The sequence below is a fragment of the Sorghum bicolor genome, chromosome 3 (genome assembly GCF_000003195.3).
Source record: "Sorghum bicolor cultivar BTx623 chromosome 3, Sorghum_bicolor_NCBIv3, whole genome shotgun sequence".
NCBI lineage: Eukaryota > Viridiplantae > Streptophyta > Magnoliopsida > Poales > Poaceae > Sorghum > Sorghum bicolor.
The window spans coordinates 72,110,325-72,128,922 of NC_012872.2; the positions used below are offsets into that span (position 1 = coordinate 72,110,325).

At 48.1% G+C, this 18,598-nt stretch overlaps 4 protein-coding genes across 5 annotated transcripts; 1 reads left to right on the forward strand and 3 right to left on the reverse strand.

Moving 5' to 3' along the window:
• Window positions 1,625-5,332, reverse strand: LOC8059402. Its single transcript, XM_002458986.2, has 3 exons — window positions 5,241-5,332; window positions 5,043-5,136; window positions 1,625-3,203 (listed from the first exon to the last, which is right to left on the reverse strand). The coding sequence occupies exon 3, from the start codon at window positions 3,200-3,202 to the stop codon at window positions 1,889-1,891; it is 1,314 nt and encodes a 437-aa protein (XP_002459031.2). The 5' UTR covers window position 3,203; window positions 5,043-5,136; window positions 5,241-5,332; the 3' UTR covers window positions 1,625-1,888.
• Window positions 6,567-7,758, forward strand: LOC8059403 (tropinone reductase homolog At5g06060). The gene is made up of 2 exons (XM_002456851.2): window positions 6,567-6,684; window positions 6,761-7,758. The coding sequence occupies exons 1-2, from the start codon at window positions 6,593-6,595 to the stop codon at window positions 7,500-7,502; spliced, it is 834 nt and encodes a 277-aa protein (XP_002456896.2). The 5' UTR covers window positions 6,567-6,592; the 3' UTR covers window positions 7,503-7,758.
• LOC8057796 lies at window positions 8,547-14,286 on the reverse strand. Its single transcript, XM_002458987.2, has 18 exons — window positions 13,768-14,286; window positions 13,522-13,666; window positions 13,231-13,425; window positions 12,881-13,137; window positions 12,730-12,736; window positions 11,441-11,860; window positions 11,063-11,200; window positions 10,813-10,894; window positions 10,639-10,715; window positions 10,420-10,535; window positions 10,218-10,335; window positions 9,969-10,085; window positions 9,783-9,874; window positions 9,551-9,617; window positions 9,367-9,448; window positions 9,168-9,259; window positions 8,941-9,084; window positions 8,547-8,855 (listed from the first exon to the last, which is right to left on the reverse strand). Exons 1-18 carry the CDS (start codon window positions 14,127-14,129, stop codon window positions 8,709-8,711), a joined length of 2,658 nt encoding a protein of 885 aa, XP_002459032.2. The 5' UTR covers window positions 14,130-14,286; the 3' UTR covers window positions 8,547-8,708.
• Window positions 14,786-18,551, reverse strand: LOC110433399 (tafazzin). Of its 2 annotated transcripts, XM_021455418.1 has the most exons (9): window positions 17,900-18,033; window positions 17,654-17,749; window positions 17,436-17,547; window positions 17,232-17,350; window positions 17,089-17,154; window positions 16,771-16,968; window positions 16,039-16,157; window positions 15,737-15,842; window positions 14,786-15,661 (listed from the first exon to the last, which is right to left on the reverse strand). In XM_021455418.1, the coding sequence occupies exons 2-9, from the start codon at window positions 17,654-17,656 to the stop codon at window positions 15,095-15,097; spliced, it is 1,290 nt and encodes a 429-aa protein (XP_021311093.1). In that variant the 5' UTR covers window positions 17,657-17,749; window positions 17,900-18,033; the 3' UTR covers window positions 14,786-15,094. The 2 variants fall into 2 exon arrangements, with proteins under 2 accessions (XP_021311093.1, XP_021311092.1); XM_021455417.1 differs by lacking the exons at window positions 17,436-17,547; window positions 17,654-17,749 and having other exon boundaries at window positions 14,796-15,661; window positions 17,900-18,551.

The window sequence follows — 18,598 nt, forward strand, 5'->3', positions numbered from 1 at the left end:
AAACCAAGAGCATGGACTGAAATCCTCGGTCGATTAGCAGGATTAACATGGAAAGGATCAACCACTACTGGAATCCGGCTCTTTGCCGGGTGTCTAGTGGTTTGCCAAGTGTTTTTTTCGGACACTCGGCAATGCCGAGTGTTTTTTTTTGACACTCGGTAAAGACCCTCTTTGCCGAGTGAAAAAAAGAAACACTCGGCAAACAAAATTTCAAATCAAAATTTGAAGCCCTAAACAAATTCAAATCAAAAAGTTTTTAACTACAAAATTGTATAACTTCTCAAGATCTATAATCTTTTATTTTGGCCATTTCTTCATTTGGTAAAGTGAAAATAAATTTGTTCACAAATTTTATCTCTCTCTTATAGTTCTTAGAACTACAAGAGAGATATATAAGATTTGTGAAAAATATTAGAATTACCGTGTCAGATGAGCAAATGATCAAACAACCAAAATAAACTTTATAGATTTTGACAAGTTATGAAATTTTATAGTTGACAATTTTTTCATTTGAGTTTATCTTATCATTTAAAACTGCGTCTTTATTTGAAAATTTTTAATTTTGATTTTCTGAAATTACCTCGGATGAAAAAACTGACTAAATAAACTTTGTAGGTCTCGAAAAGTTATGAAACTTTAAATTTCTCAAATTTGAAATTCAAATTTTGTAAACGACCTCGGATGAAGAAACTTTCTAAATGAAAATTATAGATCTCAAAAAGTTATGAAACTTTGTAGTTGACAACTTTTTGATTTGAAATCGTTTAGAGGCTCAAATAATCAATTTACATATGATTTAGTATGATACATGAGGAACCAAAACGCAATGTAATCACAACTTATGGTGTAGTGCAGTGGTGAAGGAGGGAGCTCCTTGAGCTCACGGTCGCAGGTTCGAATCCTGCTCGCGGCCTATTTGTTGATTTTGTAAAAAAAAAGCTGAAAGAAAACGTGTTGATTTTGTACAAAAAAAAGCTGAAAGAAAACGTGGAGGGTTTTTTTTCTATTTTTTCAGTTTTTTTATTTTTTTCTTTGCCGAGTGCCCGATAAAAAACACTCGGCAAAGACCTCTTTGCCGGCCAGAATTTTGCAGTGTGCTCTTTACCGAGTGTGGCACTCGGCAAAGGCTTTGCCGAGTGTATTTGGGCCTTTGCCGAGTGTTTTTGACACTCGGCAAAGCCTCTGTCTCCCGTAGTGAACTACGTACTGCATGTATTGCCCTATCGTGAGATTCCTTTGAGGCCATGTTTGGTTGAGGGAGTTAAACTTTAACTCTCATCTTTTGAGTCTAATTAGTCTATGATTGGACACTAATTGTCAAATATAATAAAAATGCTATAGTACATGATAAACTTTAGTACCTCCAACCAAACACCCGCTTAGTTTTTCGTGTTGAGCTCTACAACGCAACAGAACCATACATTATTTCAAGAATAAAACATTTTTTGAGAGAATTGGAGGGACCACGACTCATGCAGAAATTTATTAAAATAGAACAAAACAAAAAGACAAAGGTGTACATAGAGAAAAGAGGAAGGAGAACTGCATGAAGATCAACAAACAAAGAAGAAAACAAAGAAAATAAGAGAACAACAAACGATTATAACAAACTTTGGCTCCACTGATTAAAACATTTGATGGATGGAAGAGTATCTAAAACATGGCATACATTAATGACTACATATTATTTCCACATTACAACATTTGGGGGATAACAAAGGATCTATGAGCATACATCGATGACTATAACATATTACGAAACAAGAAGAGTACACCAGAACCTGTCACACACATGTATGGTAGGTGGCCATTGCAGTTTCCTTTTTTGCAAAGAGAGTGGCCGAGGTTCAAAGGTAGGTGGAGCTTAATGAACATGACAATGTCATTCCTATGCTTCCAAATCATCCAATAGGAAAGCAGGACGGCGAGACCCAAAGAAGTCCACCAAGCCCATCTGGTAAGGCACAAACACCCGACCCTGATTGTCACTTTGGGGTAGCAAGCAATCCTTAACTTTTTCCATCACCTTCTCCTCGAGGTCGAGGACAAAGACAGAGTTGTTGTCATACACCACGAGCAATGATCCCTTATTAAAGTGATACCACCTCGCGCCACCCTGCCATAGAGGGCGATAGTTTGGGTCTAGCACTGCCGCTGGAATTCTGATTACGGTGTGGAGCCATGGTGTAGGGGTGCCTTCATTACCTTCCTCTTCGCCGTCTTCTTGTTGCGTCCAAATAGTCACATGCCCAAGGTAGATGCAAGCAACAAAGAGCTTGTTGTCTCTGTTAACACAAAGGACTGGCAAGCCTCCATCACGGATTGGGAGTTTTGTCAAAGAGATGTGCGTGGTGCCCACCTCCACACTTAGTTTGTATAAGTCATTGTCTTGGGCCCGACGCTTCCTAGACCCATAATCCACACAAAGCCAGTGCGCCATGCCCTGGTGAATGACAGCAGATCTCCCACCCAACATGGACAAGCGATGTTTGTCTAGACATTTGGTGGGTGCGCTCCAAAAACATGTAGAGGTAGAGTATGAGTGGAGGTACACCGCATCAGACCGAGGACATCGGCTAATGACGAGCAACTGTGAGAACATGTTGCCCCGCTGCCCTTCATTGTTGTTGTCGGCCGCTGTGATGATGGCGAATGAGCTAAAGTAGACATTGGCACTAAACTCTAGGGGTGGGAGAACATGGTGCTCACCGCTGATAGGATTGCAGAGGCCGACGAGTAATGGCTTGTTCATGTCTTTGAAGCTATGATGAGCGCCGCGGAAGGTGCGGGGGATGAGGTTCATCAATATGATGCCGTGGCGTGCTACGAGGGGCTCAGCATAGGTGAAGGTCCCATTAGCGACGGTAGCAAAGAATGAAGTGAGTGAGCGACCTGTAGGACCAAGCGGTGATCCTGGTGTCGGGAAGAAAGTAGGCACAGAGACCAAGGAGTTTTGCCTCTTGCCGCACTTGAATCTCCTCTTACAGCGCTTGAATGTTGTCTCATGGAAGAAGAACCCAAGGAGGTGCACGTGGTGGTCCTCGGCCTTTCCCCGACAGAGTTCATGGAGGAAGGCTGGGTCGGTGAAACGGTGTAGCCACCACCGACATGTCACAGCGAACATGAAGAGATCTTTGATGTTGTCCACACGAGAGAAGATCTCAATGAGGGGGTCCTTGGGTAGAGCCGCCATGGAATCCATGCTGAAAGAGTAAAAAAATAGCTAACAACAATGACAACACTCGTGACAATAATCATTTAGCATGCTCAATGTGCAATGCAACAAACTCACACCTAGGAATTACCCAGGCTAGTGACAACCTCATCACCACGTTGCTCCTCCCTTTCTCCCACAGCTAGCACTACTCCTAAGGCTTCATTTGGCAATGAGGGATGAAAACTAATGTGAAAAGGAAGCCACATTGGGGTTGGGTGATCCCCGTGCGCCCACCCGATCCCCTTACAGGCTCCCACCCGATCCCTTCCACTAATCCCCTCCCATGTCTTCTATTTGTTTGTTTCTCAAAAAAGGTATTTTATTTGGCTTGGATGGATCATGGATAGTATTATTGTAACAAGTTAGCACATTTTCCAAAAACTAGAGATAGCCAATGGTGGAGCCAAGATTTTTATGGAGCCTGCACAAAGACATAACACCATACTAATATTGATAAGATCAGAAAAAGTAGCACACATAATTATGTAATAATTTTAAATTTTAAACGAAAATAATCTTTTAGAACACAAGTTCACAGTGGCTTGGAAATGGAACTTTAAAGATAAATTCAAGTGCACAATAGTAGTTGATCATCCATTCCATTCAACATCTACATATTAGAGAATTGTAATTTACGTGCCTCCTCTCCTCTGCTATTTGCGTTTTTTGTTGTAAAAATGTGAACTCAGAAGCTACGGTGGTGGTGTAGTTGCAACCTACTGAGAGTGTGGGGACGTCTAAGGATGGTGTCACATCAACTTTCCTCCCCTCATTATTAGTATCTGCTACTGCTCCCTCTGTCCTAGCTAGCACCCTCTTCCTTTCCTCATCTTCCTTGTCTCTGCTACTTGGGCCAGCAGCAAGGGAGCCTAGCTAACTGCCCTAGGTGGCTGAGCCTTAGCTCCGCCGCTAGAGACAGTAATAGAACAATAACTAGGAAAGCAAGACCTATATAGCTTAATGCCAACTAGAGATAGCAGTCATAGAACAATAAACATGCCAACTAGAGATAGCAATAGACATGAACCATGAAACAAGGATAGTGCAATGCTAAGAAGTAGCAGCTTACCTCGAAAGGTAGTTTAGTTTTGTATCTCATTGCTAAGGATGACTTAACAGAAAAGCATAACAAAAAAGCAAAAATACAATCCATGTAATAAGGAATAGGGAACAATTCTATCTTATTATCTCAAATAATGCAGTCATAACCCATGTAAGCACTGGTGCCACTTCTTAGCTCCAAAAACAAAAAAAGCAAAAATAAATTCAGTTTGCAGGCTACCAAGACAAATTTTATAATTTATAACCTTTTTCCTCAACCAGTGAGGCCGTCAAATAATAACCTAGAAGGTATTCAAAAGTCACATTGCCCTGAGAGCCTAGTGAAAGCAAAGCTGAAGTAACAGTTCCCAAAGTCACACAAATGCAGCATTAAATTGCTACTCCTTCTGTGTATTTAAATTGCTACCCCCCTCACAATGCACTAAATTTTTCCTAGCTATGTTTCTTTTTTGGAAAAGACACATCTCATTGAAACCTAAAGAACTAATACCTAACTACAAAAGACACAACTGGAGGCATTTTTTTTGTCACAGATCATAAATCCACTAAATCACATATTACTAAAAAACACATTTTGCTGCTACTATTCTACACAAGGAACTAAAAAAATAATGGCAATAGGAAATCAGGAACAATACGCTGGTACAAACATGGCATGACAAGCAAGAACATGGCATCAAAAACTATTCATTAGCCAATAACATAACAAAGAACTTAGCAACACAACAACAAAGAGTGGAGCAGGAGGGAGACCAAGCCATACCTAAAAAAGAAAGTGCCTTAGTCGAGATGGTGTTGAGATCTTGGAGTAGATAGCACCACTGATCCTGATCTTGGAGGAAATTGCAGCACAGATCCTAGGAACATAATACCATACTAGCAGGTTCAAACATCCTAGTGTTGTACTAGCAGGTTCAAGCAAAACAAGAGGGAAAGGGAATTGAGAGAAGGAGATCCAAACCTTAGAAACCAAAGTTGCCACCGTCTCCCTCTAAGCAGGTAGGAATCGATAACACTGCCGACCGCCGCCGCGATTTACTGAAACCCTAACAAGGGAAACCGTCTAAGGAGAAGGGGAGAAAAGAGGGGATGAGTCCGAGGAGGACTGAAGGAGGCGGAGAACATACCTTTTCCAAGCACGAGGGGTGGCAGAGTCACATGTAGTGGGAGAGAGGCTCACGACTCATGAGCGTGAGTCCCAGCCTTGGGTGAGGATGATTCCTTCTTCCTTGGGATTGAAGTGGATCAGGCGGAGAAGGAGATCCAAACCCTAGAACCCAAAGTTGCCACTGTATCCATATCCCTCCAAGCAGGTAGGAATCGATAACGCCACTGACCGCCGCCGCGGTATACTGAAACCCTAACAAGTGAAATCGGCTAAAGAGAAGGGGAGAAAGGAGGAGATGAGTATGAGGAGGACTGAAGGAGGCAGAGAACATACCTTTTCCAAACACGAGGGGTGGCAGAGTCACATGTTGTGGGAGAGAGGCCCACGACTCTCTCCTACCACATGTATTACCTTTTCACAAGTTTATCCACATTAAAAACTAGAGGAGTTCTTTTTAGATTAAAAGAAGCCATACATACTATTAACTTTGAACTAATTTCACTAAACTGATGATTCAGCTTACTCAAGATGATTAACCATGGTAGTAATACATGTTTGTTACCTTTTGCTAATAAGGTGACGTTTACTACACAAGGTAATGATTTTTCAAATTGCCTTTTTCAGGTGTGGTTACTGATTTCCTTCATGCTCACAGAATCGTCTCTACCTTGTTGACAATTGGCTTGAATCCTCTCTGCCTCTGACAAATCAGCCCTTGGAGGAGTTTGGGGTCGGTGAAGCGCGGCTTGCCACGGCACATCGGCACGCGCACGGCGAACCTGACGGGCCAAGACCTCTAGTTGAACGACCTTGCGTCCTAGTTCGAGCCCGTCGCAAAACCGCAACGCAACAGAGGTGCCGGCCGAGCGGGCGGCATCCACGGTCCAAGCCACCTGCGTGAGTGCATTTGGAGTTCGAAAACACGCCACCGTGCACACAGCAGATATTCACGAAACATGTAAAACAAGGCGAAGAAACTAGGCATCTCTGTTCATCCTGTGACGGAGAATCCAAATACACTAGCCACTGCAGCATATATATATATATATATATATATATATATATATATATATATATATCTCCCGCGGACTGCGACTAATGGGATATATATACATCCATATCCATATATACATCTTTCGTTTCGTCTCACTGCACACAAAGAAACGCCGACAAATCGTGTGCGAGTGCGAGTGCGATCTACCTCCATGGCGGCGCCGACGACCACCCGGAGCAGGGAGGAACGGTGGAGCCTCGCCGGCAAGACGGCGCTCGTCACCGGAGGAAGCAAGGGGATCGGGTAACTAAACTACACATACACATGCATGCACGTTCAGTCGCTGGATTACTCATGCTTCTGAGTTTCTGACTGACAGCCGCGCGATCGTGGAGGAGCTTGCGGGGCTCGGGGTGCGCGTGCACACGTGCGCCCGCACCGCCGGCGACCTGGACGAGTGCCTGCGCGCGTGGGCGGCCGACGCCAGCCTGACGGGGCGCGTCACGGCGTCCGTCTGCGACGTGTCGGTGCGTGGCGAACGGGAGCGGCTGGTGTCCGCGGCGCGGGCGGAGCTGGGGCGCAAGCTGGACATCCTCGTCAACAACGCCGGGCAGACATTGTTCGGCGCGGCCACGGAGACAGCGCCCGGCGACTACGCGCGCCTCATGGCCACCAACCTCGAGTCGTGCTTCCACCTCGCGCAGCTGGCGCACCCACTGCTGGTGGAGGCGGCCGGCGGAGGAGCCGGCGCCGTGGTGGTGAACGTGTCCTCCATCGCGGGTCTCGTCGCGTACCCGGCGCTGGCGGTGTACTCGGCGACCAAGGGCGGGCTGAACCAGCTCACGCGCAGCCTCGCCGCCGAGTGGGCCGGCGACGGCGTGCGCGTCAACTGCGTCGCGCCGGGCGGCGTCCGCACGGACCTCTCGAGCAACAGCGGGCTGAAGCTGGACCCGGAGACGGAGGCGAGGATGGTGGCCGCGGAGGAGGCGCGGGTGCCCGTCGGCCGCCTCGGGGAGCCTGAGGAGATCGCGTCCCTCGTCGCGTTCCTCTGCATGCCCGCCGCGTCCTACGTCACCGGGCAGGTCATCTGCGCCGACGGTGGCCGCACCATAGCTGCATAGATAGGCCGTGCTATGTCCTGTACTCGAGTCGGATTCCACCTGCCACGAAATCTCATCGGATTCGACCCCTCGCAAAACTGGATCCCGTCAAACCGGAATCGGAATCGGAATCGGAATCCGTTGCTGACGATGATCTATGGCCACGCATTGTGTGTTACATATAATTCAGCGCACCCTGGGACGCCGCATCTCGCACTGTCTGGCTACAGCTCAAGGCGCGGCGCAAGCAATGGACGAGGAACAGGAACCGCCCATGCCGAACGGGCTGGAAATCACGTCCGAGACGACGCGTTTGGACGTGGAGTCCCGGCCGCCAGGCGGCGGAGTTGGGCCGCGGGTCGAGCTGGTGCTGCGCCTGGCAATGACGGAGTGCCACACGTGGCTCGGGATCGGGGGCCGGAGCGAGCGGGTCCGCCGTCCCAGGCGCATGAGCAGGGAGATATGGCTGGCCCTGGACGACAACTCCTCCTCCGGCGGCGGCGGCGGCGAGGCCAACTACCTACGGAGCGGCGACGACTGCCGCCGCCTCATCGGCCGGGCGATCAAGCACAGCCTCAGGGAGGAGGAGGAGTACCGCTACCTGACCCCGGCGTACTGGGACGAGGCCGTGCCCCGGGGCGTCGAGCGCGCCCTCGCCGTGGCCGTGCAGCGCGGCGGCGGCGCCACGTTCGAGGCGATCGTTGATATCAGCGTCCACTTCGAGTTCGTGTACTGCGAGGCCAAGGCGCTGCTGCGGGCGTGCGCCGAGAACGACGGCGGTGGCCTGGCCGGGAGGAGCGGGAACGGCGGCGGCGGCGAGGCGCCGTCGTGCTGCATCTGCTTCGAGGAGATGTCGCGGGAAGCGGACGAGGTTACGGACCTGCCGGGGTGCACGCACAGCTTCCACCCCTGGTGCATCTCCCCGTGGTTCCACAAGGCGTCGACGTGCCCGGTGTGCCGGCGCGATCAGTTGCAGTTTCTCCCGCCAGATTACTGGGATCTGCATGACTCGATGACCTTTGATCCTGACAGTGACAGTTTGCCAGACTATTTGTAGTAGTCGTATGATTCAGGCATGTGATTTACTACCGACAACCGAGACACTGACTTCGCTTGTAAATATACATCTGATTTTGAGTTTGAGGTATCATGTGCAGTTCCAATACGATTCAAACAAGAACATGCTAATGCTACTGTCTGTGTATGTGACTATGTGTATGATCCTCGCTAGAGCTTCCAGTAGAGACCAGCGCGGTGGAGGACGCCGGAGACGAGCGACCAGAAGAGGATCTGCGCGAAGAGGACGTAGAGGAGGATGCCCACCCTGGTGGAGTGCCACACCTTCACGAACACGTGCTTCCTCACCCAGTAAACCTGCAGCAAACCAACACAAAAGCTTCTGTCAGTTGCATGTTCTCATCAACTCAACTGAAGAAATCAGTAGCTTTTTATTATGTACCAGAGTGTTGTTGGTGCCCTCGTAGTACCACCCGTTGAGGAACCCCTCGAAGATGCCTTCAGCGGCCATCACGTACACCAGCATCGCGTTCATGCCGATCCACTGCAGCGGCGCGAAGACGTAGCGCAGGCTCACGATGTCAACCTGCAAGCAAGCGTTCTCCATGGTTTTTCTAAGCAATCTTAATTCAGACACTGAATGCACGGGATCGTGGATACGGCATTTACCAAGAAGTAGAGTACGGAGAAGACGACTCCGGCAGCCCCAGCAGTGACGCAGATATAACTGAATGTGTAGAGCTGCTTGTTTAGTGGAATTGCTACAAGGAAATGTGTAAAAAAGCTGCCTGTTAAGCGGAATTCAGGTATGCTAACTCATATGAAAGATGACACTTGAGTCATTTGTATGTATGTTTTTTATTTATACCATGTGAAAAGTGTAGAATGATTCCGAGAACAAGAAGACATATTCCCATGGTTACCCACTGCCTCAGCCTGTCTGTATGACTCTGGAATTTCAGAAATAACACCACATGTCAGTAAACGTGTTGCAATCTCTGCTTTCTGACACCACACCGTAATAGAGCTGTAAATGAGAGGTGATATCACACCTTCATGTGGACAAGCACATGCCCATAGTGAACACCGATTATCGTACTCAACACCGCAGAGAGTGAGCTGCGGAATCGACAAAAGCAACATTGTTAACCTGAATTTGTAAATGCGGAATCCCATTCAGCAGGCCAATTCAGGCCTTCACTTTCAGTTACTGCTTACTACCGCTACTGTAAGAACTTAACTCTGAATATGCTACGGCAACAGATGTTGTAGCATGACAGTTACCTTAGTATCCCTTCAGGTTCGAATGGCGCAACACACCATGCCGGGGCATCGTTTCTGAAATGACCCTCGTGTGGGGAATCATCAGTGCAGGCCTGCATGGACCACCATAGTAGTAGTACAACTGAATTAAGCGCTAAAAATAACAGTAAGCACCAGCAAAGCTTTGTTTTGTCAGGAAACACAAACCCTGTGCCTTCTCCATGCTGGTTTCTGGTACATGTGATTGATGCCGAGGACTTTGCGGTCAATGTAACCTACAGCGTTGCAAGGAGGGTCTAATATCCCCCTTGTACCACACGTCACCTAAACATCAGTGAACACTGCAGATGAGTTGTAGTATTTCAGAAAATTAAAAAGAAATGGTAATTACTAATTAGCTAACTTTTGAAGCTCGAGAAATAAAGTCCACAATCACAGACTGGAGGAAGCACGTACCGTCAACACTTTCCCGTAGTTTGGGCTGTCAACATTGCGCACTCTGAACTCCCAATCAGGAACGTAAATCCCATAGACAAGGGCCAGGTAGATCACTAGGATGCAGCATGCAACAATCCTTGCAAATGGACACAGCACAGCACACTGTTAGCGTGTTTAAATGAAAATTTCGGAACTTGAAAGAAAACCAAACCTCGCATACCATTGAGAAAGATACATTCTGAATATAGAGAAACCTGAACTTGACTGATCCTGAATCTTTGCATCTTTTGTGACAATCTCTAGAACTGCAACCACCAAATACGCAAGAGCGATCCTCTGCAGGAGCAAAAACCAAATTATTTTGGATAGCACACATCCCCCCATTTTTTTTTCTCAGGCTCAGAGACGAGGAAAAAATTACTAGTATTCAGATTTGTACCTGGAGGATTCCACCCCATCTTACGTGCTTCATGTCGACTCCATAAGTCAGTTCGTCCGGAGCATGGGAGTAACGGCCTGAACACAAAACACATTCACCATTTGCTAATCAGCTTTGTTGCACGAGCCTATAGACTTGCAAAGCACATTCATTCACGATTCGAAGCAGGATAACCTTGCAACAGGATGCCCCAGAAGAGCAGCTTCAGTGTTCTTATGACTACTCTTCTCACGGCTCGGCCACGGTCTGGGATCCTCTGTTACATTCGTGATTTGTCCCAAGACAAGAAAAAGGTTAGGCCAACGAATACGAAACAGTGACAACAGTCAGCAGCTTTCAGTTGATCGGTGTCGAATTCAGACTTGATGCGGACAGGGATGAACGTGAGACGAACAACATGGATGGGATGGACGGACGGACGGACCTTGAGGGAGAGGGGAATGGCCATGCCGACGATGAAGAGGAAGAAGGGCATGACGAAGTCGGCGAGGTTGCAGCCATTCCACGGCGCGTGCCCGATGACCGGCCACTCGCCGCCGGCTCCGTCCACCAGTATCATCAGCTGCACATAAACGACACTGAACACTGCTGGCAAGTGACAGACAACTCAGCATTCAGACCATTCAGAGGCACCCAGATTTCCAATACGAATTCTCAATTTATGATTTCCAAACATTTGTATCTCCACCGCTCAATTCGTGGCTTGCAATTGTGAACAATTTCAGAAACCTTGCTTTGCTTCCCACTGCTGCGGTGCTGCCAATAACTTGGCTGCCATGAGCCATGAGAGAGGTGTACTTACCGCGACGGTGAGGCCGCGGAAGACGTCGAGGGAAGCAACCCGCCTGCTCCGGCGAGGCGCCTTCTCGTTGTCATCGGCTTCATCCGTCCCCGGACCGCCGCGACGGGCGGGGTCCTCCTCCGCGACGTCGCCGTGCGGCTTGAGCTCAACCACCTTGCTGCTGCTCCCGTCCATGGACGCTCGTGGAAGTAGACAATCTGCGTGACGCAGACGGGTCACGGACTCACGAGTGGTATATTTGGATAAGAGAGGAGGACTGGAGGAGGATTCCGATTCCTTGAAGCAAGCAATCAGCCGCAGATCAGCTGGTCGCCTACGAATGTTGCTGCTCGTGCTGGTTCTCACTCTCACACGGCGAATGATTGAACCCACTGGGCACTTTGGCAGTGACAGGCCGGGGAACGAACGAAACGAACGTGCCTCGGTGTTTTACTCCTAAGGCCTTCCGAAATTTTTTTTGAAGCACTTTTGTTTTTATTTGACAAATATTGTCCAATCATAAACTAACTAGGATCAAAAGATTCGTCTCGCGATCTACAGATAAACTGTGTAATTAGTTTTTGTTTTCATTTATATTTAATGGTTCATACATGTGCTGCAAAATTCGATGTGACGGAGAATCTTAAAAACTTTTTGAATTTCGGGGTGAAGGCACAAGTTTTTTTCTCATCTTTTGGAAGATTGCTCGGCAAGGACAATTATGACGTCGTTTTCAGATGGATGCGACAGGTTTGAGGACTGAGAGAAGCTTGGGTGTTCGGTTGCTTTGCTGGATGAGCGTGAGCTGAGTGAGTGCCCATCTCAGTCTCTGACCCCATCTTAAACCACGGGTAAGTTTATTTTGCCCTTGAGGGCATATGCCCTCACTCTCCCACCCATTGGATTCGCTTTGAGAAGTGTACAAACACACATCGTAAGAGAGTGAGGGCATATGCCCTTAAGGGGAAAAAAACCGCGTCAAACCACACATAGGAGTATAGGACTACAGGAGACCTCCGTTGCCTAGACGCTGAAAGTTGAGCGAACATTGGACAAACATAATTCCGGCCTGTCTATTTCTGAACCTGAATTTTCGCCCTGTTCATATCCGCTTCTCCTCTATGAGTCTATGTGTTCAGATTCAGACTCTTTTTAAGTTTTACTTCACGTTATCACACAACACACCAGTAAGCCATGTGAATTGATATGTTATTACTTGTGTAACACAAAGGGATGGATAAACAGAAGTAACCATGCGAGATAGCATGGAGTAGAAACAAACAAATGAGCAATGAAACAAACAACAGAACTCGGCCGCTACAGCAGCAGCAGCAGCGACAAACTAGCAAAAAGGCTAGGCTAGTTCAGTCACTCACTCTGACTCACGCAGCGCTACATTTTCTGATTCTGAACCGAACCGGACGACGAGCTCAAACAACGCAGCAAAGCACGCGTGGCTACTACGAGGAGGAGGAGGCGGTGATCTTAGCGACGGCCACCGCGGAGATGGGCGGGAGGCTGAGCGAGCAGAGGCTCTCCCAGGACGCGGCCGCGTCGTCCTCCTGGCCACTGGCGGCGGCATCCTTGGCGAACGCCGCGTGCATCGACGAAACCACGCCGCGGGCGGCCTCCCTCGCCTCCGGTAGACGGTCGTTCAGCAGCTCCGCCGCCACCTGCAGCAGAGCTGACATCCCGAACTCCTTCATCGCCTCGATGTCCTGCGCACACGCCAACAAACGGAATTCTGAGTCTCTGAAATCGAGCGATATATACTGAACAGAGCAGCAGCTGCTGCGCGTGGCGTGGCCTACCATCCGGGCGGCGCAGTGGGAGATGGCGACGGCGGCCTTGGCCCTGACCCTAAGGTTGGCGTGGTGGACGTACGCCTTGAGCTTCTTCAGCAGCGGCAGCGGCGGCATCGACGCCGCCATCGCGCGCATCGCCTTCTCGGCCTCCTCGCACACGAATCGCTTGTCCTGGGACGCCTTCAGCAGGAGCTGGAGCAGCTGCCGACGGAGACGAAATCAGTCAGTCAGCTGCTGCGAGCTGGGATCTGTAACTGTCCCTTGAGGGTGGGGGTGCGAGCGCGACACGGCACATACCAGCTTGTCGAAGGCGTCGTCGGAGACGGAGGAGAGGAGGTTGCCGAAGGAGCTGAAGATGTCGGCGCAGGCCATGATGGACGTCTTGAGCACCGCGCTGCGGGGGCTCTTCATCGTCTTCACGACCGCCAGCACCACCTTCTCTCTGCCGCCGGATCAGCCACGCGAATTAACAAAACGTGTGAGAAAAAAAAGGTCCCGAAATCGAAATCGGACGAGAATGTAACAACAGCAAATCAAACTTACAGGATCGGGTTGAGGAGCGCGGGGTGGTGGATCGCGAGGCGGCGCGCGTCGTTAAGCGCCTCGCAGGTCTTGACCCAGTCCTTGGAGTCCAGGTCCGCGACCAGCCCCGCGGCCTTGGCCTTGGGGCTGGCCGCCGCCGCCAGCTCCTCCGACGGGATGTACTCCACGGCCTGCTCCGCCGCCGCGGTCGTGGCCCTGGGCGCCGAGTTCTCGTCGTTCCCCTTCTTTTTCTTCTTGTCGCCGCTCCCGGGCGAGGTGGCCTTGACGGCGGCGGCGGCGGCGGGGACGCCCACCTTAGCCACCTTCTTGGGCCGCTCCTCGACGGCGGCGGGCATCGTGTTGTCGAGCGCGCGGAGGGCCATGGATCGCTGTCGCTGGTCGCGCTCGCTCGCTGGAGTCGGACTCGGAGGCGGAGGCGGTTGCGGGAATGGTGCTCGAGGATGGGCGGCGGCGGCGGAGATTGATGCTTGTGGAGAATGGGGAATGAAAGGAGATGAGGCGGAGTTGGAAATTTTAAATGCGGAGGGTGGGGGATGTGCGGCTGTGTCTAACGGCTATGAAATGTTCAAACTCGCGTGGTGAACGTTGGGGAGCTTGTGATTGATTCTGCTGCCTTTCTACCGTTGCCATAAATTCTGGTAAATGAACGATTTTTTTTTAAAAAATAATCTAAACTAATAAAAGGAAAAGACGCAAAAGTACCGTTGCCATAAATTCTGGTAAATAAACGATTTTAAAATAAAAGAAAAACAAGCAAAAGTACAAGATTTATGGCGACTGAGTTGTTCAGTTTTTTTTTTTTTTTGCAGTTTTTGGTTTATTTGAATTCATGCCTAGCGTTGCTGAACCACTGAAAAAGTAAATATCTGAACAGTCACGGAAGTTCCTGTTAATGAAAAACTTTTCGTACCTCCGTTCCTCTTATAATGGGAAAAAAAGGTATTTTCCCCCTCTCAATCAATGGGGAAAAAAAGGTGCAAAAAAAAAAACGCCCCAAATGTGCCGCCCCAAGAACAGGTGGCCGAAGATGAACTGCAGAACTTCAGTAACAGACTATTGTGTCGGGCCTTTGGTCCATGATCTGCTACACGTGTATTAAAACCTCGAGGTCTCGTATAACTTGAAATATCGTGTTGCTCATTCCTCTAGTGTAGATGGAGGATGACATTGACATTTACCTAAAGTACAATCATACGCCCACCTCTGTAAGACATTGTATAGTCGACACATAACCCTAATTTTCACCAACTCCATGAAAGAGAGAATTGGAGTCTATCAAAACTGCCCGCAACCTATGTACAAAGGGAGGGCGAAAGTGTGGCCTCAGTCAAGCAGTGCTCCATCGGTGTGCAGCATTGTTGGCACGAGAAATCCACCAAGTGTTCATAGTAGTAGCCGATTGTTGGAGTTCCCTGTAACCTTCCTCAAAGAATTTGTCATTCTTGATCAGGCCACGTGCAGCGAACCCCATGAGCTCAGAAGGATCTACGTGACGCTGGAACCAGTGTGGAACAGCAACATTGTGAGAGATTGCTGCACTTGGGGCTGGAGACGTGCTTTGTTCCACTTCCAGGTGCGGTTCAGGCTCAGCTTCCTTTGATGGAACTTGGATAGCTGAAGGTTCTGATGACAACATGGAACTCCCTATGCCAAATCCTTCCCAATCGACCTGCTGCCACAGCCGGTATCCGTCATCACTCGCGTTGTGGTTTTGGAGCTCGGATTGCTGCTCTGCAGCCAGTCTGTCAACTTCAACCTTCAGTTCCTGCAAACGCTGCCCAATTCTTTCTGTTGCTTTGTCATACAAGATACCTCTAGAGATGTGTTGGGCATCATCACAGTTGTCAATGAGCAGGTCATCGAAGTTAATTGGGTCACCCACAACCACAATCACCTACAAAATCAAATAAATGATTTAGCGGATAATTTATGACAGCATTTGATGGGTCGTGTGGGTTAGAGGGCCCACCCTTTTCCCTGCTCTGGGGATGCGTTTTCCAACAGGCATTATATCCTGCATCCCAGTATGGACAAAGGGTATAACAACTGGAAGGCTGTCAGCATCCATTACCAATCTGGTAAAACAAGAGGCAATCAAACTGAGTAAAACTCAACTGGTCAATAAGTAAGAACCTTAAAACACAAGTTTGGAATGTACATGCATAAGCGGAGTGCAGGTTTTGCTATGTAGACAGAAGCAAACTGCTGGTGATCAGTGGTCCAATATTCTTTTAGAAAAAGGACAGTATAGGAGGGAAATGATTTTCTAACCTTCCAACACCTCTCTTGGCAGGAGCAATGGTTTTCCCTCCATCTCTTGAACGGCTTCCTTCAGGAAATATATGAACCCATCCACCACTGTTAAGTTTTGAAAGTGCCATATCCATTCCCTAAACAAAGAAAGAAAAAAGACTACAAATCCAGTGATGCATCCAACTCAATAGTTCAAATGTAATCAATCATACTCCATAATTTTAGATCAGAAAAAAAGATGACTTATGATATTCAAAGCATGAAGGCATTAATCAACATTGTATAAACGAGAAGAGGGCAAAAGGAAGTGTGTAAAACCCATGCAGCAAGGAATACCAATATATAACCTTAGGGGTTCACTATAGTACCTTAACTACCAGTGACTTTGTTATGCTTTTCATCCAATTACTTACATTAGACCAAGGAATTCTCAAATCCACATGATAATTGTTTAAAAACAATAGCACACCTTCACTTGTTGCAATTTCCCTATTCAAAATGTAGCAAAGCCTGGTGGGTGTTGAATTTCATTATGTATTGCCATCATTACTCCCCAGAAGTATAGCAGGAACAAATGACAAGTGAAGGCACATGAGAGTATCTCTGCCCTTTACAACTCCCAAGATGACGCTACTCACTAAATTAAAATACTGATGCTTCCAAAATATGAATCACATGGATAAATCGGCTCATCAGCATTAAAAAAATTAGACCACACAGTCAAATACTTGATAACAATAAGATGGATACCTTTTGGTAGATGCCTTCACCACGAGAAACAGGTAACACTTTAACGGACCTGAAGAATGTAGACAAAACTGGATTTGTAAAGCAACGGTCAGTTGCACACAGTGTCCATCTCAGCTTTTGTGCTTCCAGCATAACAGATGGTGGGAGAAGGGAGGCAATTACGAAGGGGTCATCCATTGCTGCCACGTGATTGCTGACCTGAAAATGAAAATTACAAAGATAAAACAATACATGACTAGAAGCATAGCTGAAAACCTTTAGATTTACTTCCCATGGATACACATAAGAGTAACGTGTTACAATAAAGATAATACATACCGTTAGAAGAGCCTTGCCTTTAGGTCTCCCTTGTAATGCCTGATGAAGCTTTTCTGCACCATAAACCTGCACATCCTCAGAGTTTAGAGAAAATGAAACAAGTAGACCAGAGTACTCAAGTATTCTCTTGTTAGCTAGGATACCTGAACAGAGTTAAGGCCATGCATAAAAACATAGCATGCATTGCCAATAAGAGGAACAGCCAATGCTTGAAGCGAACGAAAAATAACAGAGTCTTCAATCCCATTGACTTCTTTGCCCACTGGTAAATAACAATAACTCATCAGTAGGATCTCCTTTTATTTTATCATGAGATCATAATCGAAACTTAAAACAGTTGTAGCAACCAAATTTTGCGTAGTTGGCTAGTTGCAGTTCCAATAGTAGAAACTGATCAGGGGAGCGTATTGGCTCCGCTTTTGGGCCCCACTGCAGCGTGATGAGCAAACCAAGAACATCCTATCTTCGATAAGCAAGAGATTAGAGACTATTGCTTTAGAGATTTCTAATAAAGGATGGAAACATATTTATTGTTTACTTTAGAGTCCTGGTCAATGTCTCATACCATGGTTTGCTTTTACTCCTTTCTAATCCCAAACATTGTAATAATTGGCTGTGTACGTCCTTGGATGTAGAGGGCAGATATTGTTTTATCCCTTATCTAAAAAAAAATAGTAGAAACTGATACTAAATGTTTATCGAAGCTGTAAACATTTACGCGCAGCGACCATCACAATACTGAAGTGAACACACTTCGAAGTTCGAACCAACATTGAACCAAACTAGTGCAAAAAACCGTACTTATATATACCTCTCTTTCTGTAGAATCTCAAAGCACTGGACGAAGGCTTCGCCGCCGCCTCAGGAGACGTCTCCGTCGACGTGGAGCTCCGATCCGCGCCCCGGTCCCTCTGAAGCAGGGCCCGAACGCGATCCGACCACCGCCGGACCGCCTCAGTAGCGACACGGCTGTCTGCCCGCAGCCACAGCGACCGGTGGTCCACGGGCGCCACGCGGAACCTGTTGCGGATCTGCGTCCCCACCACCCGCGCGCGCTCCGCCCACGGAGCCCCGCCGCCGGCCGCCATTGGGGGGCTAGGGTTAGGGTTGAGTACGGCTCCAGCACTGGAGGTTACCTGGGTTTAGCTGCTGACCTTCCAGAGGCGTCTACAAGAGATTATTTTAAGCTTCGAGCTTGCGAATTGCGATTGCTGCTGAATTTTTCTCGCGGTCTTGGGGAGGAAGGAAGAAGGCGGGGGAGGGAAAGGTGGTGGGACCCAGATGCAGAGGAAGATAGTCACCGGAAAATATCAGGGGTGGGTCCAGCCTGATGCACAAGTTGGGCCCGGTGACAGTGAGAGGATGGAGCCGATTGTTGATTGGATGAGGACTTTCTTTGTTTTTTATTTACTTTGATTTGATTGGATAAGGACTACTCCAGCTCACAAAAGCGTCGGCGAAGGGTCCCAGGTGGCTCCTCATCTAGAAACATCCGAATGCATCCAAAACG